General features: G+C 41.8%; 1 protein-coding gene across 8 annotated transcripts in view; it reads right to left on the bottom strand.

The window, feature by feature from the left end:
• Nucleotides 1-13,943, bottom strand: part of EXOC6 (exocyst complex component 6) — a 192,265-nt gene that overhangs the window by 136,975 nt on the left and 41,347 nt on the right. For all 8 annotated transcript variants that reach the window (XM_045023841.1, XM_045023843.1, XM_045023842.1 and 5 more), the window contains exons 2-5: nt 10,280-10,451; nt 8,925-8,972; nt 8,748-8,838; nt 7,669-7,714 (exon numbers count right to left, since the gene is read on the bottom strand). In XM_045023841.1, coding sequence (XP_044879776.1) covers nt 7,669-7,714; nt 8,748-8,838; nt 8,925-8,972; nt 10,280-10,451 — 357 coding nt within the window. The remainder of the gene's footprint in view (nt 1-7,668; nt 7,715-8,747; nt 8,839-8,924; nt 8,973-10,279; nt 10,452-13,943) is intronic.

Consider the following 13,943-nt stretch of genomic DNA (forward strand, 5'->3'; position numbering starts at 1 on the left):
AGCATTTCTCAACCTTTTCGATACCAGGCAACAGCTTGCTGCCTTCCTAAACCGTTTCAGGAAGATCTCAGGGACTAGCGCCAGTCCACAGACCAATCATTGAGAAACACTGCAGCCAACTACACAGCTTAAAAACTTTTAGATTTAAAGCACTTCCTTTAAAAATACTATTCAAGCAATCCACGAGGGTGGTTGCAATAGGGACTATGCCATTTTTGTAGTTTTCCTAGGACAGCAACCGTTTACAGCTATTTTCTTCACAGGGATTGAACTTGAATCACCTCAAATTAAAAAAAACGCCAAAAAAATAGGAACGCACCACCTGGCTTTACACACCTGCCTACTTTTGGTCCATCTCAATGCTTCCCACTTGTTATTTAACCAGACCTTTAAATCCCTTCCCTTCTATAGGAACAGGTGTTTCAAACTCATTTGTATTCTATGTTGACCAACTTTCCACTGTAATATACTCTATAAGTTTATTACCATTTGTGGGGGAAAAAATTCTGCTTTCATTCCCTGCTCATTCCCACTATCATCATTTTTTATGAAAGGTCACCTGCTTTTTTAACCTTTTACCATTGTGAATAATTTATCTTAAGAAACTATCAGTCTATCAATTTTGAAACCTTCACAAAGTATCTTTTTTTTACAAGACTGAGCCACCATCTTTTCCTTGGAAGTTAAATTATTGATACCTGTTATTACTTTAGTTGGCCTATGTTTTGCCTTTCTAAAGCAGCACCAGCCTTGTAGTACAATGATCTATACCATACTATGAGGATACTGTGATATTGCAACCACATAATTTGCTGTAGAATTCACTCATTGCCATAGAATTGTGTCCCAGCTTCTCATCTTTCATTTTGAAAATACTGTTTCTGGTTTTTGAAGAGATAATGTGAAAAACACGAACCAAGTATAAACTGATGCAGGGATGCTTGCCTGAGTCTGCAAAGTGTCTAAAACTAAAACTTTGAGATTTGTGAACTGCCCCATTCATCCTAAATAGGGACACATGCTCTTCACAATTTGGGCATTTTCCCAATATCCCATACAATTCAACATTTTTGCCAACCACTTCACCATTTTGCTGCAACCAGGAATCCCAATACTTTCTCCCCCTCTCTCCTTGCACTGTGATGACATGCCTATCTCTGACTCCTGCTCTCCAGCTTTCCCTAAAATAAGTTATTTGAATTACAGTGCATGCTTGTTGCATTGCTCCATGAAGCTAGGCAAAAGTGGATCACAGAAGCAGAGTTGGAGTCCAGCTCGCAACCAGGAGAACCACAAGCACGGGCTGGTGAGCTGTGGGATTTAGAAAACAACACAGCAGTTGAGACCTGCTCAACTAGAGACGTTAGCCACTGTAGTCAGCTATCAGCTTCCCCCTTCTCTGGGGTGCACTGGGAAAGGAAATTATGAGCTGGGCTACGTGGAGAACGGCATGGGAACAGAGACTTGGAGCTTCATCTAGAGAGCACAATAAAAAAATCCATTCTCAAAAATAGTCATAGCTGAAAATAAACAACAATGGATTTAACGTCACTTCATATATTTCAACTGTGAGCATTTGTTTGCATGGGGATGGGATGAATGGGGATTAGAATAAATTTACATTGCCACAGAATTTAGGGGTTGCTGCTGTGGAATTTGGTCCCGCTGTGCTGTGGTTATAAACTGCACTCATATAGCACCTTTCCTCTGAGGATCGCCAAGTCTTGGTAAAATGTACAAATCTCAACTCTGTATGAGATAAGGAACCATTGTCTCCATTGTAATGTATGGGTAACTGAGGCACAGAAGGGCTAAGTGACTTTTCCACAGTTACACAGAAAGTCAATGACTAAGCCAGGAAAAGTACCCAGATCTAAACCTTACCCACAAGATCACAGTCCCGTCCATCTTTCCTACAGTGGCTTAAATAAGGTCTAACAACAGCCTTAGCAATCAATTTATTTGTTAACAGCCATTTCTATTGCACTCACTGTAGTACTGAGTGCTTCCCACAGAACACTAACAATGTCAGTGCTTTTGTATCTCTTTCTCTAACAAATCCTGTTGGAGTTGTATATCCATCATTTTATAAAGCAAAATCTGTAACCTTATTCAAAAGACACATACGGGCAGCCACCGGCTATAAGATATAATACAGTTAAATAAAAAGCATGATATGATTAAGTCACTTTAAATCAGTCTTTAAAAGAAAAAAAATAGAAGTCCGGAAGATTCATTATAATCTATAAACCCATAGTGAGTAATAAAACACTGGGAGCACCAACACCCCTTCCATTAAGCCCCTTTCTCCCAAGATTTAACCCCTCCATAAAACTCTCCAACCAGTCTTGTCTGTTTAGAGCAGACTCCTCATTTATTTTTCCTCACAACTATAATTCTTGTCAACTTGCATTATACATGGCTCAGGAGATAGTTAAATGGGATACAGAGCCTTTCACCCCTAGGTCACCAGTTCAAATCCAGCCCAGGTTGGTAGTGACCAAAAATTGTTACCAACAGATGGCTGTTTGGAATCCACTGCGAACCTTCATTCTGGCAAAGTAAAGCAACACATATTCCAGACACATACTTTGCATTATCTTAAAAGGTGATGTCTATAGGAGGAAGTAAATGAGCTTCTGCTCTTTTGGCTTCTTTAAGATGTTTGAAGAAGTCCTAAAAGGATTTTGTCCTAAAACCAAAAAATGCCACACCTTTTTCTCTGCTTGTTTTTTTTTACATTAGCAATTCTGGTCTTGTCTGCGATTGTATGGAAACTGGAATACTAGTGAAATTACAGCATTTTAAAAGATAGAAATCTGAGAAATTGAGGAGGAAAAGTATTTTTATTAGTTTTTTGTTTTTGTTATTAATTTAATGTTAATATCCAATAAACTCTTGTGAGAAAAAATGTCTTTGTTAAAGAGTCAAACACCCTTATCTTTTCAATTAAGGTTCAGTTCAGTGAACATTCACATTCCACATCTCTGACACTCTCAAGAAGTTCTTCCTGCAAAAACAAGCAAGACCAATGGTACCATTGCAGTATTAAGGGGAACGTGGCTAGTGTACAACTCTATGGCTTTGTTGCCTGGCAAGCCACAGGAAATTACCACCAGAGTTAATGTCAACTTCCACAGGATACCATTCCATGCCCTCTATGCTGCCCACAGGGAAGACTAAGTCATAAGGAAACGATAGTCCAGGGATCAGCACTTTTGGCACGCAGACCCTCAGGAAAAACCCCTGGCAGGCCGGGCCGGTTTGTTTACCTGCCACATCCGCAGATTCGGCTGATCGCAGCTCCCACTGGCCGCAGTTTACCGTCCCAGGCCAATGGGGGCTGCAGGAAGTGGCACAGGCCGAGGGATGTGCTGGCTGCCACTCCCACAGCCCCCATTGGCCTGGGATAGCAAACCGCAGCCAGTGGGAGCTGTGATTGGCCGAACCTGCAGACACGGCAGGTAAACAAACCGGCCTGGCCCGCCAGGGGCTTCCCCTGATGGGCCGCGTGCCAAAGATTGCTGATCCCTGCGATCGTCACACAGTTAACAGCAGAGCCATACTATAGAGAAGAAAGGAGCCTCAGCAGTAGCATGAAGATACTGTCCCTCAGCTTGAATGCTCTGAGGCAATGGTTCTCAACCAGGGGAACATGTACCCTGGGGGTACACAGAGGTCTTCCAGGGGGTATGTCAACTCATGTAGATATTTGCCTAGTTTTACAATAGGCTACATAAAAAGCATTAGCGATGTCAGTAAAAACTAAAATTTCCTACAGACAATGACTTATTTATATTGCTCTATATACTATTATACGGTAAGTATCACACTGAAATATAAGTAAAATATTTATATTCCAATCCATTAATTTTATATGGTAAAAATGAGAAAGTAAGCAATTTTTCTGTAATAGCGTTCTGTGACACTTTTGTATTTTTATGTCTGATTTTGTAAGCAAATCATTTTAAGTGAGGTGAAACGGGGTACGCAAGACAAATCAGCCTCCTGAAAGGGATACAGTAGTCTGGATAGGTTGAGAGCCAGTGCTCTAGACCTCCATGGGATTTCAATGCAGCTCTGAGGATATTGATGCTATTGGAGGACCTCCCGCTTTGGCATTCCTTCTAGTGGGATGATGATGACATGTCCTAATCCCTACTCTGTTGGGCTGATACCTCTGTAATGCCACAGTTCTTGACTTGCAGTTTCCCATGTAACAGTTCCTCTCCTGCAAATTTTTCTACAGGAGGTGACATAGCCCTAAATCTTTAGAGGACTGAAGGTTATTTTTAGCTTTGAAGAGCACTGATGAATTCTCAAGAATAGTAAAAAAAACAATCAATCCCGAAGAACCAATGGGAGTCAAACTACAAAAATAACAGATCACCTGAAATCAAAATGCTGCTAAAAAACTAACTGCCATTGTAGCTCACTCATGCGATCCCTCCATGATTCCGCTCAGTAATTTAACACCCCTGCCAATTATAAAGCCAGACTGTTCCTGTCCTATGCAATAGTGCAAGGAAGTGAGAGGGCATAACCGCTTTAACTAGTGTGCTGTATCACCACTTGCAGCATGCAGGAAGCAGGGGGCTTCGCAGAACAGCTATTCTAGCAAGCAGAAAGTGATATCTGTACGTTACGGAGCAGGAGCATACACTACAATGAGTATAGGTCCAGGGAGTTTACTTCCTCTTCCCAGAACAGTGGGTAGGAGACTGTGACTAGGAGTTAGTCTCCGTCTTGGGCGGCTCCAAAGAGAATGCAACAACATGCTGCCCCTTACTCTGAGGGTATGTCTACACTACGGGATTATTCCGATTTTACAGAAACCGATTTTTGGAAACAGATTGTATAAAGTCAAGTGCACGCGGCCACACTAAGCACATTAATACGGCGGCGTGCGTCCATGTACCGAGGCAAGCGTCGACTTCCGGAGCATTGCACTGTGGGTAGCTATCCCATAGTTCCCGCAGTCTCCCCCGCCCATTGGAATTCTGGGTTGAGATCCCAATGCCTGATGGGGCCAAAAATTTGTCGTGGGTGGTTATGGGTAAATGTCGTCAGTCAATCCTCCCTCCGTGAAAGCAACGGCAGACAATCATTTCGCACCTTTTTCCCTGGATTGCCCAGGCAGACGCCATAGCACGGCAACCATGGAGCCTGTTCAGCCTTTTTTCACTGTCACTGTAAGTCTACTGGATGTTGCTAACAGATGCGGTACTGAACTGCTGTCATGGGTGCTCCTGGCCGGCCTCAGTGAGGTCGGTCGGGGGCGCATGGACAAAAATGGGAATGACTCCCCAGGTCATTCCCTTCTTTACGTTTTGTCCAAAGGGAGAGTCAGTCCTGTCTGGACTATCGGGCAAGCCTACTAAAGAACCAGAGAGCACAGCTGCTCCGGGTCAGAGCCCCAGACATCCCGCAGAAATGATATGCTGCATGCCATTCTAGGGGGTGCCCCTGCAACAACCCCACCCATTGCTTCCCTCCTCCTCCACCCCTCCTGGGCTACCATGGCAGTTATCCCCCCATTTGTGTGACGAAGTAATAAAGAATGCATGAATAAGAAACAACACTGACTTTATTGCCTCTGCAAGCAGAGATCGAAGGGGAGAGGGGAGGGCGATTGGCTTACAGCAAAGTAGAGTGAACCACCATTCTGCACTTACTCAGCCTATAGCTGAAAATGGGAATCTTTGACAAGCACTAGGATAGAAGCACAGGTAGGACTGAATCTCCATTTGTGTGTGGGCCTTTAGTTGACACTGGTAAAATACAAAATGTCCCAGAATATGTATGTTGGGGGACAGTTCTAAACGGCAGCTTAATTTTTTTATTTGCAGCAAAATGTAGAGGTCTAAGTATCTGATTGTGAGCCCTGGTAGCAAGGGGTAGGCTGGGGTAGGCGCGACCGCACAGTGCAGCTCACTGGGGAGAGCAGCCTGAGGTAGAAGCCTCCAGCTGGCATGATATTCCAGGCAGGACTGAATCTCCATTAGACAAAACTTAAAGAAGAGAATGACCTGGAGTCATTCCCATTTTTGCCCAGGCGCCCCTGGCTGACCTCACCGAGGCCAGCCAGGAGCACTCACGGGATGACGACAACGGATACCAGTCCTATTGCACCGTCTGCCATCAGGAAGGGAAGGGGAGGGGATGCTGCTGTTTAGCGCTGCAGCACCGCATCTGCCAGCAGCATCCAGTAGACATACGGTGACATTGAAAAAAGGCGAGAAACGATTTTTTCCCCTTTGCTTTCACGGGGGGGGGGGAGAGGGGGCAACGACATATACCCTGAACCACCCGCAACAATGTTTTTGACCCTTCAGGCTTTGCGAGCTCAGCCCATAATTCAAATGGTTTTCGGAGAGTGTGGGAACTGTGGGATAGCTACAGTCATCAGTCGCCTCTCCCTCCCTGAGCGTCCATTTGATTCTTTGGCTTTCTGGTACACTTATCTCAGCTCCTTAAGTTTCACGCAGCACTGTGTTGAGTCCCTGTTGTAGCATCTGTCCATCATGGCCTTGGAGATTTTTTTCAAACGTTTTGGCATTTTGTCTATTGGAACGGAGTTCTGATAGAACAGATTCATCTCCCCATACAGAGATCAGATTCAGTATCTCCCGTATGGTCCATGCTGGAGCTCTTTTTTGATTCTGGGACTGCATGATCACCTGTGCTGATAGGCTCTCCACGCTGGGCAAACAGGAAATGAAATTCAAAAGTTTGCGGGGCTTTTCCTGTCTACTTGGCCAGTGCAACTGAGTTCAGATTGCTGTCCAGAGCGGTCACAATGGTACACTGTGGGATAGCTCCTGGAGGCCAATACCATCGAATTGAGGCCACACTAACCCTAATTCAAAATGGCAATACCGATTTCAACGCTACTCCCCTCATCGGGGAGGAGTACAGATATCAATATTAAGAGCCCTTTATATCGAAATAAAGGGCTTCGTTGTGTGGACGGGTGCAGGGTTAATTCGGTTTAACGCTGCTAAATTCGAGATAAACTCGTAGTGTAGACCAGGCCTGAGAAGATTGCAAACCAGTGATCTAGCCCATAGGTAGTAAACAGCAAACACTTAATCCAACTCTGACGTCTAGGGAATGTCTTTTAGAGTTCACATTTTTGTGCATATAGTAGAGAGAAAATCTTTACACATTGTTTCAAATAAATAAGAGACTAACAAAATTTCTGCCACTAAAGGAAGATATATGGGAAAGTAAATTATATATTTTCATGTACTGTGATAGATTACCGGGGTATTAATGAACCAAAAAGGGACCATTATTTTACCATTTCTACTGAACTCCCTAAGGACCACTTTTATTCTTGGTCCTTAAATTGTTTTAGAGTATTAATAAAAGTTTATACTTCATGTCCTAAAATATATTTCTATTGCATTCATGCTTAAGTAAAAACTGTTTTCTCAAGTTTGTTAATTAAGATCCTAGAATTGTTTTATTCTTCATGTAATGTCTGTTAATTTGTAATGGCATACTTGAAACAAGGGCAAGGAATGATGAAAAGACCTGACTATATGATTCACTATGTCTTGACCTCACTAGTCTTTATCATTTTGTTAATAATTGTAAAAGACAAGTAGATGAACCCATTCATTAAAAAAGTTACACTTCAGTGACAGAAAGAAATTCACTCACCTTTTTACATTCATCTGCTCTTTTAGTTTGCTGTACATTTCCAGTACTATATAAAACAAAAATATTAACCCATTTAGATCTTATTGCAAATTAAATACTCTAGTTAATAAGAAAAAGAATATATACTTTAAAATGAAAAGTATAAACTGTATATTATTTTAGTCTTAGTTTCACTTACACACTTTTCTCAATAACATATTACAATATGAAGAGCAACCAGAAGTAGCAAAAATAAGGTTCTAGATTGCAGATTAAGAGAAAAAAAGTAAACTATTAAAGAGAAGTTAAACAGTAAAGAATTTAAAATGAAACAGTAGTTTCAAACATTTCTCAATGTAAACACACCAACTTTTGTTTAAATATCTGTCAATTAATTATGTTCATAGCACACCACAAAAAACCTGGGGAATTTCATATGTATTATCAGTTAATGGGAACAGTTCATAGAAAGGCAACAGTACCATCTACTGTCATTATCCCAAGTCACAACAGAAAGATTACGTAGTACCAAGAAAAAGATTCAAACCTATCTGCCAACGTTATAAACAGAAGTCAGTCTTTATAAATGTACACTGTGAAATGCAATGTTCTCTAACTATATACGAAACAATGTCTCAAGATGGTGCTGTTTCATAACAAACTATTGTGATACTGCACAATGTTGAAAGATGATACTATAAATAACATTCACAAACTTTATGTTTTCCCTTAAATTTTTAACCACAGGAAAATAAATATTAAACAACAACTTCAAAGGTTTAAATGCAAACATATTTATTGTATGATAAAAATACACATGCTTAATTTTTTCGTACAATCTATGTCCTCTCGTTGTTAGCTTGCTAACAAGGCTGTATGTTTACTCTATTACAATTATTAAAGAATAAATATACCATAATGAGATCTAAATTTGGACACATTTGTAAGATCCTAGTAACTCTTCTGCTAAATTTCATGTTACAGAACATTGAAATAGGAGAGAAAAAAATAATACTGCTGTTGTGTTTTGGGTACAATGACTTATCTCATTGGCTATTGTATTTAGCCAAATGTCACTATTGCACATATTTGTAACTCACCTGGAAGACACAACTGCAGTTTTTCCACTACTGTTGTAATATTCCGCTGCTGAATTCTACATCGGATGATTTCCTCTGTTTGGGCTATCACCTTAGATATTTTGTAAAAAATTACAATTAAATTATGCAAACAAATTTAATTTGCTGCAAATGTTCAATTAAAAACCATTTTCTCACCTCTTTCCCAGCATCTTGAAGCCTTCGGTTGGTATCAGTAACTTGGACCTTAAAAATAATTTCACCTTTGTTAGACAAATATGCATATATTGCCCTGATGTAACTGCTCACCCTTGTAATTAGATCATGCTTCATGAGAAATTTAGAACAAAGAAATGCAAATTCAAATTAACTCTACAGCTTGAACTTGAACTTTTGATTGCAAAGGGCTTTTGTTAACTTCAATTACTTATGACAGTTCTTTCTAACAGATTCTGTGGCAAACTTCTCGAATTTACTTGGGATTTTTGAACTTTACTTGTTTCTGTAGGTCTGTCAAACAATTCAAATCATTGACCCAATTGATCACTGGTCCCTTTTTGATAACCTCAATGAGCTCTATGTGCCATTCATTGTCTGTAAGATATGGTGATTGCATTTTATGGTAATTAAACATTCATACTTTGCTGAATGCAAACACTGGGTGGTTGATTAACATCAAACGTGGAAATCTCCAAACCACAGCAACATTTTAATGCTGCAGGTGCAGGCAAAGCTCGACCTCAGATTTTCCCACATATTAAGTGACTCATTAGGTCATCATAATAAGGAAGCACATTCTAGTTTATTAAAAATCTCATTAATTTCCAAACAAAGATGCTCAATGACCTCATTGACGCTGTATTTGGTCTCTTGTTATCTGAATATCCTTTATATAATGCTCTTCTAATCATAACCTCTGGTGAACTACGCTCATTCTGTCTGGTGTGCATATTTTGCTTTCCAAAGTGTAAAGAGAGCTAAAAGGGACAGGTCTCACAATTCATTATTCTGCATTCTGACTTCTGAGTAAACCTTAGTCCTCACTTCTAATGAATACCACAACACCACCTACTCTTTTGGGGAGCACAAGAACACTTTTTTAAAAATGTGCAACTGCAAGTGGAGGCTTTCCAAAAGAATCAAGATTTCTAACAATATTTTTTCTGAATCTGAAATTGAGAGGTCTTATACATAATTTGGTAATCAAACTGAGAAAAACACAAGACCTGTTATAAGAAATATTGCTTTTATCAATACTTTGCCTTTTAAAAGTCTTCCAGAATTACTTGATATATTTATTTTTGGCAATGTTTTATAAAAAATTATAAATGAAGAAATCATAAAATGAGACCTAAAAAGATATGAACATGGCAAATGTATTATTATAGTAGACAAGACATTTCTGAAAAGCTATACAATTTCTGAAAAAATTAATTGTAAACATCAGGATGTGTATGTATATCATGAAAGTCTTATCCCTTAAAGAAGAAACATTCCATCTAGTATTAATCAATGACAGCAATATACAGAAGTTTAAATAAGTAGTTTCTTACCTTTAATTTTCCTGCATCAGCCCTTACTTTAAGAAGTTCTGTAATAGCATCCACAAAGCCCTGATGGTGAAAATTACACATCTTTTCTATCTCTCTGTCATGATTACGTATGCAAGCATCTAGTTTTTCCATAAATCTTTGGTGTGCATTTGGCTGGTCATCATATACAGACCTGTTAAATACAAATTACAAAACAGAACTTTCTTTTTTCTGAATAGTTTAGTATAACAGGTAGGGACCATTACTGAAATCTTAAGGTTTTCATCTTTTAAATTCAAACTTGGTATCACAATGACATAATTTGTGACCCACACCGCTGATATTATTAAACAAAAGACATAATTCAAAACCGAGCTCTGAACCTGACCCTTATGGCATTAATCCCAGTGCTTAACCAGTTATATCATGGTTGACCTCAGCCTCACTGGTCGGTTACTTATGCTCTTATGCTCAAATATGAGTACAAAAGACTCAGCTTCTCTAACTACTTCAAATAGCATAGATCACTTTTTCATCAAATTCCACTGTTTATTAAATATAAAGAGGTGCAAATATACATATTTATTTTTCTAGTATGTCTAACAACAGATTTGCCCAATTAAATACATTTTCCATGACTCTAGCCAAACACAGTTAAGAAATATCCTGAAGCATTCAGCCCCCTAGTGGACTACAATCAACAGTAACTAATAAAATGCAATCTTTTTTTCTCATAAAAAGATTTATATAGAGTTCCAAGAGTGCAACAGGGCCAATATTTTAAAACCCAGATGCATAAAGTTTCCATCTAAATCTATGCCTAGGCACACAAAAGTGGTCTGATGTTCAGAAGTGGTGAGCCACCATCACTCCTATTGACGTCAGCCCTTTTGATAATCAGGCTGTTTTTATTAAGGATCCTAACTATGGATTTAGTTGCCTAATTTTAGGCATTCAGTTTGAAAACTTTGGCTTTGGGACTTCACAGACAAGTAAGGAGTCTGGGTTCTTTTTCCTGAGCTGCTTATAATCCTACTGATGACATACAATTGAGGACTAGGAAGCAGATACAATAAAAAGCAAAGTTGAAAATGTAGTTTGTTAATTCCACTTGTTTTAATAAAATTTGGTTTTGGAATTTTCGGGGTTTTTTTGCAAGGGTGGGGGTGGTGGGTTGATTTGTTAATTCTTTGAAGGTGGAACTAGGATTTATAGGCCTCATGGAAGAATTGAACATTTAGCTTGTTGAATTTGCTCAGGGGACTAGTAGTCACATGAAGAAGGCATAGACATCAGAATGGGCAAGGAAAGGATATAGTGGGTGATTAATCTTTAAGCTTCAACAGAAGCTTCAAAGAGGAGTGAGAGGTATGGGCAGCTAAACAGCAGAGAAAAGGACAGAGTCCTTAAATCTGATCAGTGAGGGAAAGGCAATCAAAGGATTAGAACAGTGACTTGACATGGTCACAGTGGCGGGCAAGACAGATGACTGTTGGAATAGTAACACAGAGGGTACGTCTACACTACGGGACTATTCCGAATTTGCATAAACCGGTTTTGTAAAACAGATTTTATAAAATCGAGTGTGCGCGGCCACACTAAACACATTAAATCGGTGGTGTGCGTCCATGGTCCGAGGCTAGCGTCGATTTCTGGAGCGTTGCACTGTGGGTAGCTATCCCGTAGCTATCCCATAGTTCCCGCAGCCTCCCCCGCCCCTTGGCATTTCCGGGTTGAGATCCCAGTGCCTGATGGGGCAAAAATCATTTTCGCGGGTGGTTCTGGGTACAGCCTCACCCCTCCCTCCCTCCCTGACAGCGGCAGACAACCGTTTCGCGCCTTTTTTGCTTGGTGAACCGTGCAGACGCCATAGCACAGCAAGCATGGACCCTGCTCAGCTCCATACCGCAATCGTGGATGTTTTAAACACCTCGCGCACTCTCGTGCAGTATATGCTGAACCAGGACCTTCGAACCGAGGCGAGTAAGAGGCGGATACGGCAGCGCGGCGATGACAGTGATGAGGACGTGGACACAGAATTATCTCAAACCGCGGGCCCCGGCGCTTTGGAGATCCTGATGGTAATGGGGCAGATTCTATCCATTGAACGCCGATTTTGGGCCCGGGAAACAAGCACTGACTGGTGGGACCGCATTGTGTTGCAGGTGTGGGACGATTCCCAGTGGCTGCGAAACTTTCGCATGCGTAAGGGCACTTTCATGGAACTTTGTGACTTGCTTGCCCCTGCCCTGAAACGCCATAATACCAAGATGAGAGCAGCCCTCACAGTAGAGAAGCGAGTGGCGATAGCCCTGTGGAAGCTTGCAACGCCAGACAGCTACCGGTCAGTCGGGAATCAATTTGGAGTTGGAAAATCTACTGTGGGGGCTGCTGTGATGCAAGTAGCCAAAGCAATCACTAAGCTGCTGCTACGAAAGGTTGTGACTCTGGGAAACGTGCAGGCCATAGTGGATGGCTTTGCTGCAATGGGATTCCCTAACTGTGGGGGGGCGATAGATGGAACCCATATCCCTATCTTGGCACCGCAGCACCAGGGCACCCAGTACGTAAACCGGAAGGGGTACTTTTCAATGGTGCTGCAAGCACTGGTGGATCACAAGGGACGTTTCACAAACATCCACGCGGGATGGCCAGGGAGGGTTCATGACGCTCGCGTATTCAGAAGCACTACTCTGTTTAAACGGCTGCAACAAGGGACTTACTTCCCAGACCAGAAAATAACAGTTGGGGATGTTGAAATGCCTGTCGTTATCCTGGGGGACCCAGCCTACCCCTTGATGCCATGGCTCATGAAGCCATACACAGGCAGCCTGGACAGTGGTCAGGATCTGTTCAATTACAGGCTGAGCAAGTGCAGAATGGTGGTGGAATGTGCATTTGGCCGTTTAAAGGCGCGCTGGCGCACATTACTGACTCGCTCAGACCTCAGCCAAACCAATGTCCCCTATGTTATTGCTGCTTGCTGTATTCTCCACAATCTCTGTGAGAGTAAGGGGGAGACCTTTATGGCGGGGTGGGAGGCTGAGGCAAATCACCTGGCCGCTGATTACGCGCAGCCAGACACCAGGGAGATTAGAAGAGCACACCAGGAAGCGGTGCGCATCAGAGAAGCTTTGAAAACGAGCTTCATCAATGGCCAGGGTACAGTGTGACTGCTGTGTTTGTTGATGAACACCCAACCCCCTTGATTGACTCAGTCCCTGTAAGCAACTCCCCCTCCCCCTTCGAGTACAGCTTACTTATGCAAATAAAGTCACTCATTTAAAAAGCATGAATTCTTTATTGATTCATTATAAAAAGAGGGAGAGAAGTAAGGGTGTGCTTTGGGAGGAGGAAAGGAGGGATGGAGAAGGCCATTAAAAAAATAAAATTCAGAGTAACGACATCCTTCTGGTTGGGCTGTCCACGGGGGTGGAGTGGGCGGGTGCACGGAGCCTCCCCCCACGCGTTCTTACATGTCTGGGTGAGGAGGCTAAGGAACATGGTGAGGGGGGAGGGTGGTTATACAGGGGCTGCAGCGGCACTCTGTGATCCTGCTGCCGTTCCTGAAGCTCCACAAGACGCCGGAGCATGTCAGTTTGATCACGCAGCAGCCCCAGAGTTGCATCCCGCCACCGCTGATCTTCCTGCCGCCACCGCTGATTTTCCTGCCGGTCTTCCTGCC

Source organism: Mauremys mutica, chromosome 7 (assembly GCF_020497125.1).
Source record: "Mauremys mutica isolate MM-2020 ecotype Southern chromosome 7, ASM2049712v1, whole genome shotgun sequence".
NCBI lineage: Eukaryota > Metazoa > Chordata > Testudines > Geoemydidae > Mauremys > Mauremys mutica.